Source organism: Apteryx mantelli, chromosome 33 (genome assembly GCF_036417845.1).
Source record: "Apteryx mantelli isolate bAptMan1 chromosome 33, bAptMan1.hap1, whole genome shotgun sequence".
NCBI lineage: Eukaryota > Metazoa > Chordata > Aves > Apterygiformes > Apterygidae > Apteryx > Apteryx mantelli.
In genome coordinates, this window is record NC_090010.1 from 3,012,077 (window position 1) to 3,029,839 (window position 17,763).

A 17,763-nucleotide genomic window follows, 5' to 3' on the forward strand; every position below is an offset into this window, starting at 1 on the left:
TCCCTCCGAAGCTAACAGGAGATCTCAAATCTACAGGTGAGATGTCTGCTGAAGGGCGTCACGTCACCCGGGCGTGTCCCGGACAGTGCTCTTCTGTGAGAGCCCAGCTGTGACGCTCCCCGCAGCGAGTCTCAGCCCAGGAAACCACAATGGTTTTAAAGAACAGGAAATTCTTTTTAGAATAGTGAACATGGGGTTCTTATTTGATTCACTGCAGCCATGGGACAGGGATGGATTAGGTGATCTTGTCATGCCTTCTGGCCTGATTTGAGAGAAGGCCAAGATTCATCCAGGTTCTCGAACCCAGAGCTTTGCAACAGCTAGGGGTGCCCAGAAGTCATGGGAGTTGGCTGCTTTGGCACTGACAGCTTCCGTTTCTTTCCTCTGCTGCCCTAAACTGCCTTCCCTGGCGGTGGCTCCTTACTGACCGCCCTGCTGCGTCGCCCACCCCAGCAGAGGTGATTGCCTGCCCACGCTGTCGGTTGTTCGTGTTCACAGCGTGTTGCCCAATGGCATCAGCCAGGCCGGGCCCTGGTGGGCCGAGCGTCAACAAGCAGTAAGTGCTACCGTTTCTGAAGTGCTGCTTTGCTGGAATTTGAGTGGCACGGCAGGGCAGAGCGGTAGAAGGGGCTGAGTTTTGATTGCTTTTCTCCTGCTTCCCAGGCCTGCCGGGAAGGCTGTGCTTACCCAGAAAGTTGTTTGCGTGCAGAGGGAGTCTTTCAGCACTCGACAGGGGTGGGAAGTGAGCTGACATTTACCCACCTAAAGCCCCAAGTCTCATGAAATGCAGAGGCTGAAGCTGTGAAAATAGGCATCTTTCTGCCATTTAGCAGAATTTCTTTCTCCCTTGTGCAATAAAATCTGGGCCTTGGAACAGCTCATTAAAGCTGATTAGCGACATCGCTGTACGGGCAGCCAGCACGAAGCCCCAGATGAAATAAGCGGGAGATTCTAGCTAGAAGCCCTTCATTACCCTCTCGTGCAGTTCTCCGGTGCCTGAACACGGGAGAATATTGCGCGATGCTTCGCTGGGTCACAGCTGCCCCGGCAGCGCTCCAGCTCTGGGGGAGCCTCAGGGAGAGAGCAGCACCGGGGCCGTGAGGGACGGGTGCTGCTGCCGAGCTTGAGGAAGACCGATGGAAGGAGCGGCTTGCGGAGCAGCCCTGAAGTTTTAATGGAGAGACCGGAGAGCCGCTGGCCCAGGGAGCGGCGATGGGATTTCAAAGCCGCTTCGAGCTCCAGGGGTCGAACTCGGAGGCCGCACACAGGCCTACGGGGAGCGAGGCCTCGGCGACCGCCGTCCCCCCGTGGCGCGGGGTCGAGTTTTCGTCGAGTAGCGTTTCACCTCCCCTCTGCCGGGCCGCGTAGGGCCTCGGCTGCGATTTGGCACCTCGGCCGGCGCCCCGTGGACCCGGCCCGGAGCTCGGGGGAAAGGCCGCGAGCACTGCCCCGCAGCAGACGGCCCTGGCGGCTGCGGGTTCGCGGGCCGCGGTGGCCGTGCGAGCTGCAGGAACCGCCGCCCCCGCGCACACACCGGGGATCGGGGGGACGCAAGCGCCAAAGCCCCGACGGGGCGGGCGGGAGCGCGGCCGGGCCCGGAGCAGGCCGCCCGTCGCCCCGGCAACGCCGGCCCCGCCCCCCGGGCGGCCGCCCGCAGCGCGCCTGCGCGCCGAGAAGCTGCTAGAAGGGAGGAGGGAGCGGGGCGCGGGCGGCGGCGGCGGCGCCCGCGGGGCGTGCGCATGCGCGGCGGCGGCGGCGGGAGGCGGGCGCGGCGGGTATTTTGCTGCGTCACCAGCGCCTGGGCGCCGCTGTTGCCGGAGCGCGCGCGCGGGGCATTGTGGGAGCGAGGCCGCGCCGAGCCCCAGGAGCCGCCGCCGCCGCGCCCTCGCCGGAGCAACGGCCCTTCCCGCCCGCGCCGTCCCGCCGCCGCCCGGAGCCGGGCCCCGAGGAGCGCCAGCGGAGCCGCCGCCGTTCGCCATGTGAGGCCGGGGGGCGGGGGGGGGGGGGCGGCGGCGGGGCGCTCGGTTCTGCCGCGGCGGCCGGGCCCGCTCGGCTCCGCCGTGGTGGCGGCGCGTGGTGACCTTGCGGCGGCGGCGGCGGCGCGGGGGGCTGCGGCGCTCGGACGGGCCCGGCGGGCCGCGCCGGAGCTCCCCCGCTGCCGCTTTCCCGGCCGGGTGGCGGGGGGGGGGGGGGGGCTGCGGCGCGGGCGATGAATGGGCCGCGCGGCCCGGGGGGGGCGGACCGGGCCTGCGGCCCCGCTGCGCGCAGCGCGGCCCCGGGCCCCGGGAGCGCCCGGAGGCGCGAGCGCGGCCCGTAAGCGCCGCTTCCCGCGGCGGGAGCGCCTCAGCGGCGCCCGGGACCCCTCGGGGAACTTCGCCTTCGGGTCGGCGCGGGCGGAGCCGGCGCCGCGGCCCCCCGTGCGGGCGGCCCGGGCGTTAGCCGTGCCCCGCGGCGCTGCGCGTCCAGCCCAGCCGCCCGCTGCAGGCGGTGGGGGGTCAGCGAGGGGCAGGAGCCGACCGGCCGGATTTCCTCTCCCCCCGCGTCCCGTGCGGCCTCCTGTGTATCCAGTGGCTCTGCAGAGACCTGTGTGCTCGAGTGCTCTGACACTACAAGAAGCTTGCGGCAGGCTGGGGAGGCCTAATTAGCAGGTTTCACTGTAACTGTTGAGGCTGCTTCACTGACCCAAAACCAGGGTATGCTATTCATAACGTAGTTACAGTTGGCATTAATGTGCTCTAGGAACACAGATGAAAGAGTAGCCAAACTTTGCAGTGTATTCATAATGATCATGTGATGCTGGCCCTTAAGAGCAAAATCTAGCCCTCAAGGAAAAGATGTGCTACCTGCTGAAGTTTGTGGGAGCTTTATTTGTTGAAAACTTGAACTTCTCTAAAACTATGTATTGACTTAAATGACCAAAGATGGTAACGGTTTTCTGAGACTTCTTTTTTAATTGTCGTAAGCACTGAGCTTTCTAAAGTAGTGAGGAAAATGTGTGAACAGCCACTCGATAAAAAAAATCCCTGCATGACTAGTTGGGTTTTGCCCCCTTGTCACCAGTAAGGCATTTATTTCTCTGCAGCTGTCCTGAAACTCTGACTCTTGGGCTTCTTCAGCTTAACGTGACTGAAAATGAGAAGAACGTAATAAAGTGGATTTTGTTTAAAGCCTATGTAATGCATCATCCTGAAACAACAGTATTACTACATCTGGCCTAGAATTGTCTAGCTTTATAGTCTAAAGGTATTAAAAAATATTGCCTTTCTGGGTGTATATGAATAAAAATCAAGGTTAATTATGTAAAGCAGACTTCTCGTTGCTGTATGTAGACCTTGAATGGCTTTTCTCATAATCGTGCCTGGGGGTGAGAGATCTTGTTCTGCAGATTTTTGCAGTGTCCTCAAATGCTGTGGTCTCTAGTGGTGTAAGAATTGTTAGGATACTTTCCAGTAAAGAAAGCTAAACTTCCAATAGGCTGCAAACTAAGGAGTGAACAAGAAAGCACGCGGGCAGGTTTGGATTAGTGGTGAAAAGTGGAAACTCCTTGAACCGCACCAAGTAGTGAACAGTCACACTTGAGGCTCAGCTTGCAGGTACTGGATATAAGAAACTCTGCCTCTGTGGCTTTCTTTAAGCAGAGGAACCAGGGTGTCTGCACCAAGTAGCTGCAGCCTCTAGAGTTCTGGGTAGCCCATTGCAGAGCCACGGTGATTGTCCATGAGAAATCACGCTGGGTAAAGTTAAGCTTGCGGGATTCCCATCAGAGGGAAACTGCTGTAATGTGGTTTCTAGAATTAATTTCATGAGAATTCTCAGTTGCATGATAAAGCAGAGTCTTCATTTGCAGTATGTAGTATATTTTAATAAAAATGCTATTGATAAGTAGAGGTGTTAATGCTTGCCACGTGTTGCTATTTTCATCTTGGAATTTACCCAGGCTAAGCTGCATACTTAACAGGCGTACTATTGTCATTTTGTCTTCTGAAAACGATGACTAGAAATGATAGTTTAAAACTGATGCAGAGTGCCCGTATCTGTTCAGGAAGCTGCCAAAATGTGCATGTGGCAGCAAGCATAGGCTGGAAAAAAGGAATCTCTGCAGAATGGGAAATGCAGGTGACCTGCATGGCCCAGACTGTAGTGCAAGGCTGGAAAACCCTGCTCTTAAGGCTGTTGGAGGAGTAGTTTTTTGCTACATGGGATATAATGTGTTTAAATTAACTTCTGTTTCATACGAATCTAAATCCCTTTAGGACTTGGATGAGGCATAACTCAAGCACATGCTCAGGTTGACACTGTTGGCATAAGGCTGAAGCAATGTTAAATTAATATATTCTGTTCCCCTGGGATTACTTTAGTTGAGAGAGGAGGAGGAAATGTTAGGCTCTCCATATAACAAATGACTACGCTTAGAAGTTCTGACAGTGTTTCTCAACCTATAAGAAAATAGATCATGGTTTAGTGTGGGTGTAGGGTAACCATACCTCTTAAGTGCTCAGAGCACGTGCGTGTTTTACCATGGCTTTTGTGTGTCCTTTTGTCTCCTAGGAGTCTCAAAATGTAGGCATGCAGTACAAATTAGATGAGACCGTTAAAAGTCACATCTAGAACTTTTGATGGTAGTTCTAATGTATCCTGCATTATTGTTTTGAATAATGAAATCCTGACTACCAGCATCTCATGAGATGGCCAAAAGGAAGGTTTCCATTCCCTCTTTGAGAGGTAGTGGATGGAAGATTTTAAAATAAAAAAATTTAAAAAAGAATTAGAAGCAACTAGTTTCTGTAAGACTTTTGCATAGTTTTAATGTGATACAGTAGGCATGTTTAAGGTGGGTAGCAATAAATATTTAGGGAGGCAGCATATGTTTAATATTATAAACATGAATTGCGATTCTGGTACACTTTCTTTGGTCTCTGTCACTTCTTTCTGCACGCAAGTTTCCTTCAGCTCTAGGACAGTTCATTAAGATCTTTGGAAGTGCTGTAAATGGTGCTTCCTCAAAAGGCCTGATCTTGGCAAAGATACTGAGGTCACGGCCAAACCGGAGCTACATGACTGAGGAATGCATACAACTCCCTGGGAAGGCTGGGGATATCTCCATTGACATTGAAAATGTTTGCTAAGTGTTAATAGTATTCAGCAAAAGCCCGTACATCATCGTTAGCAGGGACACTGAGATTTCTGTTCTGATAACAGTGCGCTTGAGTGGTGACTGATGTACCAAGTTCCCAGCAATTGGGATTTTTGTCTTCTAGCAGTGTGAGAAATGGCTGCTGTGCGGTATCCAAATGCAGCAATTTGGGATTAGAAGGCATGGAGAGAGATGGAACGACCAGAGTGGAACGCAGTAGGCTTTTTCTCATCCTCTTTTTTCCCCCCTCTGAGAGCCTTTCATTTCCCTACTAGAAAGGGAGGCTTCTGTGCAATAAGGAATTAAAAACACTGTAGTGAGAAAATTACTGCCCTGTTATTTCCAAACTTTACCTGAATAAGTAAATGTCTGCCATAATATTTCCTAAAAGTGCTACTAATAAGGGAAGAGTTAGGTTTTCACCCAGTGGGACAGTGCCTCTTTTGAATGTAAAGGCTGCATCCAGAAATCACTTGGTTTTGATGCTCTCAAAAGTTCAATGTGCTGTTGTTGACCTCTGCTCAGATGTTTGCTGCATTTGTAGTTCTAGAAAGACCTCGGACCAGGCAGTAGTACTAGTCTTCTATGAAACACAGGCAACCATGAAGACTAAACAGGCTGTATCTTTTTAGAAGTGGTGACAGAATTGCCAATTGAGAGGATTTCTTTTGTGATAGCATAATATAATGGGTTAAGGGGACTTCAGAGTCTCCTCTTCTCACTGAAGGCCTTTTGTCTGTCATTTGTTCTGCCCGTGCACCTTTGGCAGTTAAATCACTGTAGCTGTGTGGTTTTTTTATATAGATAGATATAGATACGTTTCAATCAGGATGAGTAGCAGGCTTTAAACTCAGGTGTCCACAAGAATAGTATGTGGAGCGCAATTAACAGTATAACTTTTATCTGGTGCTAGCACTGGAAGAGGCAGACCTGGCCACTTCTCGCTGCACCATCCTTTTCTTGAGCTGGCACAAGAGCTTGTGTAGCTGAATTGCAAAGCATTTGTAGCACTGACGGAGGCTAAACCTAACTGTTCTGGGTTTCATCCAGGTCCAAGCTATTTCCTGATGCAGCTCATCCTGCACATACACAGGTGTTTAAGCTGGGAGCAGAATAGAAACAAGCAGCAGGGCAGGGGAAAGTGGGATTTCTGTGTGGAGTGGTACTGACTTCAAAGACTTCTTGGGCTGCAGCGCTCATCAGCTGAGTAGCTTTAAGTGAGTCATTATGCAGGCAAGTTTGATATCAAGAATTGAATCTTTTGCTGAGCAGGTGATTCAGAATCTACTCTGAAAGTTTAGCAGTGGTCACCTTGACAAATATTCCAAAAAGTTAATGTTAATTCCTCTTTAGTCAGGTTACTGTGCTGTAATGTTTAGAGTCAAATACTGAGTCCAAACACTCACTCCTTGGAGCATGAAGTGGAAGCTACTCTGCCATGTACAAATACAAACACTAGCTTTTCTGTGTCGTCTTGTGCTTGGCTTCTTGTAGTCCATATATTTGCAATAAATACCGAGGAGAGTGACCGTGCAGTTTAGAATGTTAAACTTCAGTCCTAACTCACAAATAGGTCTTTAAGATATTTCCTGCAATGGTGTTGGCTATTAAATTCCATCTTTGATCTTACCTTGCACCTCTGAGAGATGACCTAAGCATGAAAAGCGCCTATGGTTGTCTTTGTCGTAGCAAACAGCAGTTTACGCTGGGTAGCTGTTTGCTTTCTTTTGGAATGTAGGAGTTCAGCTATGGACTTGCATCATTTTGTGCTACTCTGGACAAACTGTTGCTTGTTTTGATGTTTGTGGACAGCCAAAAGTTTCACCTGTGCTCTGAAGGGTACCAAATATCCTGGTAGTTAAAGTCAGCGTAGATACGAAGTTGTAGCAAGGGTTCAGAACAGTGGTGTTTTTTTTTCTCCCCCCTCCCCCCCTTCCAAATTTAAGTAGCTGTGCTGGCTTCAGCTGGGAACTTCTTCATAGCAGAATTGTTGAACTGAATGTCCATTTCTTAGTGGCACCTATGCCCCCAAAAGTGGGCTCTTTAGTGGTTATACTTTGGGGTTTGGGCTCTTTGGATGACTAACTTCAAAATAGGTAATTAAGTCTGCCTATATGTCTGTTTAAAAGGTGCTGGCAAAATTTCAGTTATCTGTAGTAGCTGGTCATGATTAGTTCATCATAATTTTAACTTGCCCTAATGCTTTTAATTCAGTTTCATAATTTTTGATAGCTTCTTCAAGGAACATTAACAAAAACTCGCAATATAGTGCATCTCTATCCCTCATCTCTTTCAGCCTTAAGCACCTTTTAAGGATTGTTAATCATAAGCTTGTAATACAACCTTTAAGAAAAGGAAGGAGTCTTTGTATAAACTTACCTAAATGCAATAAAGATCAAAGTGTTCACATAGCTTTCCTTACATTTCTCCTGAAAAACAAACTTGATGTTTACTGGCAGCACAGAACAGTGAGATTTTTGGTGGTCAGTGTCTTTAAATTCTCTTGGTATTGATGAGAGGTATGGATCTTAATTTGAATTTCTATAAATGGTCTGTTTACAGGCAGCCTGCTTCTGCGAAGTGGTACGACCGAAGGGACTATGTCTTTATTGAATTTTGTGTTGAAGACAGTAAAGATGTTAATGTAAATTTTGAAAAATCCAAACTTACGTTCAGGTAAGTAACTTAGGTATTTGTAAAGTTCAAGGCACGGGGATATCTAAAAGCTGCACTGAAGCTGATTAGGTGCAGTTTCTTAAAGTAGCAAAATCTGTTATTGAAGCATATTTATACTATAAGATGTTTCCGACTAAACATGAATATAACATTTTTTCTCTTAACAGTTGTCTTGGAGGAAGTGATAACTTTAAACATTTAAATGAAATTGACCTCTTTAATAATATTGATCCAAATGTAAGTATCCTTTGAACTTTTCTCTTATTTCTTGTGTACTGAATACCAGTTTGTACTGAACCAAAAATGCTCTACTCTTCTCTGATAATCAACACTATCCAAATCTCTTGAGGCAAACTGTTTATACTGCAGAGAAAAGAATCTTCTGTAGTTGTTGCTACTTGAAGGGTGACATCTTTAAGGTTTCCAGTTTTGATTATACTTCCTGTTCTTGTTATCTCATTGTCCTCACACATGCAGACAGTAAGGAGTGTTAGAAAAACATTCCTGTCTGAGTTTTGTTCAGGCCATCCCAAGCAGAATCAGTATCCCTTTACCTGCTCCAGTTTTTGCTAATTTGTTGTGCAGAATTGTTCCAGTTAAAAGTATACAGGTGATCTGGGATTGGTAAAGATCTGTTCATGATGGGAATTATTCTGACAAGTTCTAGATCATCATACAGCCTTCCAAAGATGCTTTTATGGATCTGAGCGAGTTTCCCAAGCACGCTCTTAGGGTCAAAGGAACATGTGCCTATTGTACTGGAGAAGTAGCTTAAAGCATGGACCTTATTTTTGAGGACAAGGAATAAGTGATATATTAGACTCATTTACTTTAAGCCAAGCAGTTCCTGATGTTCATGATTGTCCGTTACACCAACAGGTATTTGCTCTTTTCTTTTTCAGGAGTCAAAGCATAAAAGAACAGACAGATCTATCTTGTGTTGTTTACGAAAAGGAGAATCTGGTCAGGCATGGCCAAGGTTAACAAAAGAGAGGGCAAAGGTGGGTTTGGGTCCCCCTATGGCCAGTGTAGTAGTGCCTGCTGCCTCCCTGGTTTTTAACTTTTGTATCATGCTTAAATTATGTAGTAGTTAATGGGTAACTTGTTTTGCTTCTGATCAAAATGGCAGTTTTTAGTAACCTTCCTCTACTTAGTAGTATCTGCTTATCCTGTGCTTGTCACTTAAAAAAGAAATTTTTGTGTTGATGTGCAGCTCAACTGGCTCAGTGTGGATTTCAACAACTGGAAAGACTGGGAAGATGATTCAGATGAAGACATGTCCAATTTTGATCGCTTTTCTGAGGTATAGGACTTGGAGGTTTGGGTTTCCTTTTGGTCTCGGTCTGCTGGCGAGCAGTGGCTAGCAGCTCCAGGAAGAGTTTGGTTTTGGGGCTTTTCCCTCCCTTCTTTGTGAAACTTCACAAGCAAATGCCCATAGGATGGGAAGTACCACCTCTGCTCTAGAGCAGGCTCCCAGCTGCTCCAGCCCATGCTGTGTGGGGAGTTGGCACTGTAGTGAGACTACCAGTTTGTACCTGTGATCAAATATGAAATGAATGCATGTTCCATTCCATTGAGTAGCTCTGGCTTCTACACTAGTCTTTGCTTTGCTAAGAAGTTAAAGTCTTTTTTTGCATGCTTACTTTGTAATCTCTGCATAGGTGTAGCAAGGTTTGCAGAAACAACTGATGGTTATAACCAAGTTGTCAGCTATTTTTAGACTTTAGTGTTTCATTAGTTCATGTAGAGAATGGAGATACTTTCAATAGCTTCCTCTGTAACATGGCTATTATCTTTTTGGGACAGATGATGAACAACATGGGCGGAGATGAAGATGTAGACTTGCCAGAAGTAGATGGGGCAGATGATGTAAGTACTTTGTTTGCAGTGAATATGTATAGGGCGGGCTAATGCCCTGCGGATTCATTGCTGCTTGCTGAAGTCAAACTTGCATTCCCACTTCAGCATTGCTAAAAGCTTAAAATAGCGCTGAACCTTCTGTCTGGACAAATGATGTAATCTTGCAAAAGTCGTTGTTCTCCCCTCCAGCAGTGATGCTGAGGGCAGCTGAATTAATGCTTGCACAGTATTCCAGACAGGTTGGTGTTGTATACCTTTCTGCAGTGATTCTTTGTTGTTACTGGGTCTGTAGATTTTTTTTTTTTTTACTAGTAAGGTCTAACTAAAGCGTGTCCTGAAGAACTTGTAGCTCCTCAAAATGTTACCTCTGATGGAAACAACTTGTTTGTTGGGTTAGGGGTAGAAGAGCAAAAGCACCTTCAAGCCCAGTCTGCTCCAGTTACTATTTCTTCTTCTTTCCAGGACTCACCAGACAGTGATGATGAAAGTAAGTTGGTGTTTTTGTTTAGTTCTACACATTTGGGCAGCCATCTGAGCACTTGTTGAATGAAAGCCTTGAAGAGAGCCAGCAGATGTACTGTCTTGTCAGTCTGACTAGATTCCAGCTGAGTGCTTTGTGTGGGCTAATGCAAGTACCTTGGTTCAGTAGTGTGAGACAACATCATCTAGTGAAAGCCTTTCTATGCAAGCTTAAAATGCCACTTTTGACCTTCCCAGGCTGCTGTAGTCCTGATTAGGCTCTGGCTTTAACAGCAGCAGTCACTTACATGGAGCAACAGTGTATTCAACACTGGCCCTGTTCGAAAACTCCTTGCGTTTTGAGCAGTGACTGCATAAAGACCTTTTTTGCCAAGAACTAGTTCTGTGCTCCAGAGTGCAAACAGTTTAAAGTCTTTAGCCTTGCCACTGTCCTATTCACTTCTTAAGCCAGAAGATATGGTCCTTGACTATGTTGCTTATGATATAATAGGGCTCTTGGTAGCTAAAAGCAAAAAATCAGCTAATGCTCTTATTTTTCCTCCCTAGAAATGCCAGATCTGGAGTAAGGAAAACTGTCGTCTTCAGGGTTTGGGGAAAGAACTTCATCACAACATTTCATAATTGAGATAAGAATTCCTGAGTTGATAGCCCTAAAGGGAGATATTGCATCCTTTAACCCATTTTCAGTCCATTTTAAATGGCTTCACTGATGGTTGGTGTGTACCATTGTACGGGGCAGTCTTAAGCCACAAGAGGCAATAATGTTATGCATGAACCATTTTCCAGACTTCCAAAAACCAATTGAGGTGTAGGCAATCGATACAGAACAGTTGCAATAAAAAGTTTACAGAGCCTCCTTGCCTCGTAGCAGATGTAATTACAATGGGAGAATTCTGAATTTACATGAAGTGGTAAATTAGCGTTTTCCCCTCTGTGTGGCCTGCAGGTAAATCTGAAATTTCAAGTTTATACCTCAAACAAAACTGGCTGAAACAATGTCATTTTAATTGGCTTACAAAATTTAACAGGTAGTGTGTAATACCTCTGCAGTGTCTTCAGGTGTGTTCCACTAATGTTTTAATAAAAAGGAAACAAAATTCACTTCACTTTATATTTAATCACTAGTTAGTGTTCCAGACGTATCCTAGCTAAAACTAGTGAACCCCTAACTTAAATGGGTGAAGCCTGTACATTTGGTATTGTTTGACTCTAAAGCTTTACATCTCTTAGTCCAGGGGTGAGAGTGGCTGTACATTGTTGCTTGTCAATCTGTACATTTAGACCAAATTGTATTTGCACTGTTGGTATGGAAATGAGTGACAAAACGTTATACACTATTGGAATTTTTGTTAGTTTATTTGACCAGCTTATAACAAGGCTGAAAAACCTCAATTTATGTTCAGAGCGGTGGGGATTTTTTTAATGTCTACATTCTTTCTAATAAACTGTTGAAGACTCCATGGCTGTCCTTTTAACTGTCTGACTGTAAGTTCATGTATTCTTATTTGCTGGAATGGATTTTTTTTTTTAATTTGGAATACGAGCGTGGGATTACTTCATCTGTTTGAAGGAGGCAAGTTGTAATGTTCCCAGCAAACCTTCAAAAGTGGATCTGTAATTTAAAATTGTAGGTACACTGACAACAGTTTGGAAAAAGTGTTGTGATTTGACTCCAATAAAACAATGTTTTGTCCTCCTCTACATCTTTGGGCTTTTGCATCTGGGCACTTGCTCTCAAGGGCTCCTCGAGCTGGTGGAAAGCAAGGTTGTCTTGTTTAGGGTGTTGGGCTTGCTCTGCTCCCACCTCCCGCAGATGGGGCGGGAGGGTTTGGGATGAAAGGAGAGGGTTGGCCCGCGCTGGCCCCCATCCCCAGGCGGGGGCACGGGCCGGGGCAGCCCCAGTTCCCCCCTGCAGCCACGTGGCCGCAGTCGCTGCGCCCGCTCCAAGGACAAGGGCGCCACGTGCGCGCCACTTCCGGCACGCCGAAGCCCGCCCCCCACCACCCAGCCAATCACGCCTCACGGTCGCGGCACGCCCCTCTGCGCCGCGCCTCCTCCGTCGTGCGCTCTTTTCGATGGATAGGCCCTCCGCCCAACCCCGAAGAGGCAAGCACAGAGCGCTGGGCAGTTCCAGCCACTCACAGCGCGAGTTCGGTCGGCGCCGGACAGCCCGCCGCCCAATGGGCTGGGGGAGCGATGCGTCACGTGTACGGAAGCTCCGCCCTGCGGGGGGCTGTGCGGGGCGGGCGGGGCGCGGGGCTCAGTCGGCGCCGCCATGTTGGGGCTCGCGGGTCGCCGTTCGGCTGCCGCCGCCGCCGCCGCCTGCCCGCTGCTCCGGAACCCCGGGGCCGCGCCGGGCCGCGACCTCCTGCCGCTGCTCCTCGGCCGCGCGGCCGGCCCGGCCGCCGCCAGCGCCGCGCGTGAGTGCGGGAGGCCGCGGGGTCACCTTGGGGCCTGCGCGGGCTGCGGGCGCGGGGAAGGCCAGGCCGGGCGGGGCCGGGGAGCCCGGGGGGAGCTCGGGGGGGTGCAGGGGCCTTGGCGCCCGCGGGGGTGCGCGGGGGCTGCGGCAGCCCTTGGTCGCAGCGCGGGGGGTCCCGAGGTGCTGGGCACCTCCTGGGGGTGCCGGGGAGGCCCGGCCTCGCCCCCCCCCCCGAGCCCAGGGGCGCTTCTGCCCCCGCCTGACCTTGACTCGCCTCCCTCCGTCCTTCTCCCCCCCCCAGGACGCGACTATGCAGCCCAGCCGGCCCCCGCCGCCAAGGCGGGCTCCGCCACCGGCCGCATCGTGGCCGTCATCGGCGCCGTGGTGGACGTGCAGTTCGACGAGGGGCTGCCCCCCATCCTCAACGCCCTCGAGGTGCAGGGCAGGGAGACCCGCCTGGTGCTGGAGGTGGCGCAGCACCTGGGTGAGCATCCTGCGCCGGGGGGGCTGGGGAAGGGGGCGGGAGGGGTCCTCCTGTGATGAGGTATCTCTATGACTTTCGTTCTTCTGAGCGTGCTGAAGCCAGAGATTTCAGTCTGAGAAGGAGGAAAATGGCTGCTGCAGGGCTCTGCAGCCTGGGTACCTGGCCTGGGCTCAGTTCTTCATGCTCTTTTGCACCTGGTTCCCACCTTGGAACAGCCCTTCCTGACACTGCTCCCACTAGACTGTTCCCTTGGCAGGGCCTGGAGAAACTGCGAGCAGCTGTGCTCCGGGGTCAGCTCGAGGGCGCTGGTGTAACGGTGTCCTTGGGCCTTGGCAGGGGAGAATACTGTGCGCACAATTGCCATGGATGGGACAGAAGGCCTAGTGAGAGGACAGAAGGTGCTGGACTCCGGTGCGCCCATCCGTATCCCTGTTGGCCCTGAGACCCTGGGCAGGATCATGAATGTCATCGGGGAGCCTATTGATGAGAGGGGCCCCATCACAACCAAACAGTGAGTGGTGCTGGGAGCGCTGTGGGCCTTGCAGACCTGCATTGTGCCGGGCTTTGGAGGTGGGGAGTGGGTTTGGAGGCTGTTCAAGTGGCTGCTGCTTCCCAGCCCCATGAGAGAAGCCTCCCTGTAACCCCGCAGCGACTGCCGTAGCCGGATGTATGCGCAGTCTGGGGTTGTTTTAAGTGGTCAGAGGTGCCCAAACCGTGCAGATGAACATGGGTACCAGGTTTTGTACATCCTTGCTGCACACATGCCCTTGTGGAAGGTGAGCAGTGTTGCGCCTGCACCAGCGGTCTCTTTGGTGGCTGGGATAGTGTGCCCAGCACCCCGGCAGAGGAGACCCGGTTCTGCTGCTCAGCCCTGCTCTGTCTTGTGCTGCAGGTTTGCTGCTATCCATGCTGAAGCCCCTGAGTTTGTGGAGATGAGCGTTGAACAGGAGATCCTGGTTACAGGGATTAAGGTGGTGGACCTGCTGGCCCCCTATGCCAAGGGTGGCAAAATCGGTATGTTGGATGCAGAGAAGCGGGGGGGGGGGGGGTGGAGTGGCACAGTGCCATCGCTGCTGAGCAGTCCCAGGGCCTGCACTGCCCCCCGCCCGAGGGTCAGGGCTAGTCCCTCTGCAGGAGTTTCCTTCGCTGATGAGTAACCATTTGACTTTCGTTCTTCTGAGCTTGCTGAAGCAACATTTGATTATCTGAGGAGGAAAGGGGTGAAGAAAGACCTCAGGGCAGGTGGATTGACTTCAGGTTGACCAGGGTGCCCTTTCCCTCCCAGGTTTGTTTGGCGGTGCTGGTGTCGGCAAGACAGTGCTGATCATGGAACTGATCAACAACGTGGCAAAAGCTCACGGTGGTTACTCAGTGTTCGCTGGCGTGGGGGAGCGAACCCGTGAAGGCAACGATTTGTACCATGAGATGATTGAGTCTGGGGTCATCAACCTGAAAGATACCACTTCCAAGGTGCGCTGGGCCCTCTTCTGGGTGGGGAGTCATCTGCTCTGCTGTGCCCCACTCAGCACGAGGAGTGAGAGAAAGAGGGCAGCGCCTTGCTAATGCTTGAGTCTTGCTTGGCAGGTTGCTCTGGTCTATGGGCAGATGAACGAGCCCCCGGGTGCCCGTGCCAGAGTGGCTCTGACTGGATTGACGGTGGCTGAATACTTCAGGGACCAGGAGGGTCAGGACGTGCTGCTCTTCATCGACAATATCTTCCGCTTCACCCAGGCTGGCTCGGAGGTGTGTGCTTGACGCAGGGAGGGCCCTGACCGTAGGGCAGCTGGGCTTGCTGCTGTGTCCCCCTGCCTGTTGGGTTCCTGGTGGTGCTGAGGTACTGGCCAGCCTGGGCTGGGCCTTCCCTCTGCAGGAGCAGCACCAGGCCCCCCTCAGCGGGGCTGGCTCCGTGCTCGGGGGCTGTAGGGTCTCTCACCAGGTCCGTTCCCTCCCAGGTGTCAGCCTTGCTGGGTAGAATCCCCTCTGCCGTGGGCTACCAGCCCACGCTGGCGACCGACATGGGTACCATGCAGGAGAGGATCACGACCACACGCAAGGGCTCCATCACTTCTGTGCAGGTTAACAGCGGGGCCTGGGCTGGGGCCCGCCGGGCTGGGGGAGGCCCCGCGGGCTGCCGGGCTCCCGTCTGCGCGGCGCTTGCCTCCGGCCGACAGTCCCCTCGCTCCCCAGGCCATCTATGTGCCCGCTGACGACTTGACTGACCCTGCCCCTGCCACCACCTTCGCCCACTTGGACGCCACAACGGTGCTGTCCCGCGCCATCGCCGAGCTGGGCATCTACCCTGCCGTGGACCCGCTGGACTCCACCTCCCGCATCATGGACCCCAACATCGTGGGGCCCGAGCATTACGATGTGGCCCGCGGCGTGCAGAAGATCCTGCAGGTGAGGGGGATGGGGCAGACCCCTGTGGGCAACGCTGGAGGGGGCGTGAAGCCCCATGCAGGCTGCTCACAGACCCCTGTCTTGCCCCGTAGGACTACAAGTCCCTGCAGGACATCATCGCCATCCTGGGCATGGATGAGCTGTCTGAAGAGGACAAGCTGACAGTGGCCCGTGCGCGCAAGATCCAGCGCTTCTTGTCGCAGCCCTTCCAGGTGGCCGAGGTCTTCACCGGCCACATGGGCAAACTGGTGCCCCTGAAGGAGACCATCAAGGGCTTCAAGCAGATTCTGGCAGGTGAGGTGGCCGTGCAAGCAGCAGCGGAGAAGGGGCCGGGGGGGGTCCTGGGCAGGGCTTTGGTGGGGCCCTGTTGCCCCGCACTGACAGCACCATGTCTCTTCAGGTGAATACGACCACCTCCCTGAGCAGGCCTTCTACATGGTGGGGCCCATCGAGGAAGCAGTGGCCAAGGCCGAGAAGCTGGCCGAAGAGCATGCGTGAGCAGCGCCCAACCCAAGCTGAGCTGGTCTCCCCGTCCCGTCCCCCGGCTCCGTGTGGGGCCTGTGTCCAGAGTATTTAAAGTTTCCAATAAAACATTGGCGAAAATGTGAACGGAGCCATGCGTGGGGGGGGCCTCAGAGGGGAGCTGGGGGTCAGAGCCCTGGGGGCAGACAAGCCTCTCGGGGCAAGGCTGGGCTACTCCTTTGCAGCGGCTGCACGCAGGCGAGCTGAGCCTGCAGCACCCTGCCGGGGGGGGGGGCTCTGCCCCACTGCGCTGTCCTGGTGTGGGGCAGAGAGGGGATCTGCCAGGGGACAGATCTGTGGGGCAGCAGGGTGGGGGGACATGGTGGGGGGGCTGTGCCCAGCTCCATATTGGTGTGGTTGCCCGCTGGGCTGGGCTGGGAGTGGACAGATGAGCCTGGGTCACCCCCCCACACCCCGTCCAGGCCTTATGTGGGGCTGGGGGGCAGATGCTAGGGGCATAGAGGCAGCCGGGTGCCCCCGAGGGTGGGGGGCAGCAGTTGGCCAGAGGCGGGGGCGCGGGGGGGGGCCGGGCTCGTCCTTGCTTCTGGTGTAGCCTCCCCCCCCCCACCGCTCTCACCATTTTGCAAAAGCACAAAAGAGCCATTTGCGGGCGGGCGCCTCGGCTCCAGCCTGCTCCCGGCCAGATGGGGCTTTTGTCTGCGCGCCCGCCGGGGCCGCCCGGCGCGGGGGGGCCGCGGCCAGGCCCTGCCCCGGGCGGAGGAGGGGGAGAAGGGGCTCTTCCACCGCGCCGGGGCAGAGCCGGGGGCTGCCCCGGGGAGGGGGGGGGTGGGGTCGCCCCGGGCAGACACCGGTGGGGGCAGAGGTGGGGTGGCCCCAGCCCCGCGGTGGGGTGGAGGGGGGGGGGCCCCAGGGGTGCGGGTTGCCCCCCCCGGCCCTGCCAGCGCTCCGCTCCCCCCCCCCCCCGCCCGGGGCAGCGCCGAGCCCCGGCCTGAGCTGGGGGGCAGGACGGTGCCTGCTGCCCTCGGGGCCCCTCCCAGGTCCCTCCGCCGGGGCCCGGCTGGCCCCGCGACCGGGCGACCGGGCCAAGGCCCCTGCTCGGCGGCACCGCCCGGCTCCGATAACCGGCCCGGCCGCGCCCTGCCCCGCCGGTTGGGGGGGGGGGGGGGGGGGAAGGACGTTCCCCCCCGCCCCGTCGGGGAAGGGGCAGCGGGGCCCGCGGCGGCGGCCCGGGGGTGCACGGGGGGCCGCGGGGGAGGCTCTCGGGGCTGATCTCGGGGGCGCGGGCGGGTCCTGCGGGGTCCCCGCGGGGTCCGGCCCGGGGGGTGTCCCGTCCGCCCCCCCCCTCCCCGCCGCAGAGCGCTGCTGCCCCTTTAAATGGCGGCGCGGGGCCGGCAGGGGCGGTGGCGCCGCTGACATCAGCGCGGGGCTGGGACAGCGCCGGCACCGGCACCGGCACCGCCGCCCGCCAGGTACGGACCGCGCCGGCCCGACCGCCCCCGCCCCGGAACCCCCCCGCGCCGCGCTGGGCTGAGCCGAGCCGAGCCGGGCTCCTGCCCCCACCCGGGGCCCCGTCGGACCGGACACGGACCCGGCTCCGGGCCGGGCCCCCTTCCGCCCCCGGTACCGCGCGCCCCCCGCGCGCCCCCTCCCCCCCCGCAGGGGCTCGGGCCCCCCGTGGTGCCCGCCCGGCGCCCTGTGACGTCACCGGGGATCCCGGGGGGGTGGGAGCCCGGACGCCTGGGTCCTCCCCCAGCAGCCCAGGCGGGGGCGGCACCGGGTTCTCCCGGTGTGTGTGTGGGGGGGGGGAAGGACGAGCAGGGCCCCCGG

The 17,763-nt window shown here is 54.2% G+C and overlaps 2 protein-coding genes and 2 non-coding genes across 4 annotated transcripts; all 4 read left to right on the forward strand.

The window, feature by feature from the left end:
- The first annotated feature begins 1,901 nt into the window (after positions 1 to 1,901).
- On the forward strand, positions 1,902 to 11,851 carry PTGES3 (prostaglandin E synthase 3). Its single transcript, XM_067313923.1, has 8 exons — positions 1,902 to 1,979; positions 7,697 to 7,810; positions 7,978 to 8,047; positions 8,713 to 8,811; positions 9,024 to 9,113; positions 9,617 to 9,679; positions 10,133 to 10,157; positions 10,697 to 11,851. Coding segments are annotated over exons 1-8 (483 nt in total). The 5' UTR covers positions 1,902 to 1,977; the 3' UTR covers positions 10,717 to 11,851.
- Positions 11,852 to 12,408: 557 nt separating this feature from the next.
- On the forward strand, positions 12,409 to 16,062 carry ATP5F1B (ATP synthase F1 subunit beta). Its single transcript, XM_067314148.1, has 10 exons — positions 12,409 to 12,570; positions 12,871 to 13,053; positions 13,390 to 13,564; positions 13,946 to 14,067; positions 14,339 to 14,523; positions 14,638 to 14,796; positions 15,006 to 15,128; positions 15,241 to 15,453; positions 15,546 to 15,747; positions 15,854 to 16,062. Exons 1-10 carry the CDS (start codon positions 12,426 to 12,428, stop codon positions 15,949 to 15,951), a joined length of 1,605 nt encoding a protein of 534 aa, XP_067170249.1. The 5' UTR covers positions 12,409 to 12,425; the 3' UTR covers positions 15,952 to 16,062.
- Positions 13,100 to 13,174, forward strand: LOC136994862 (small nucleolar RNA SNORD59). The gene has a single exon (XR_010886693.1). It is a non-coding gene; the product is annotated as a small nucleolar RNA SNORD59 (small nucleolar RNA).
- On the forward strand, positions 14,194 to 14,267 carry LOC136994861 (small nucleolar RNA SNORD59). Its single transcript, XR_010886692.1, has one exon. It is a non-coding gene; the product is annotated as a small nucleolar RNA SNORD59 (small nucleolar RNA).
- Positions 16,063 to 17,763: the final 1,701 nt, after the last annotated feature.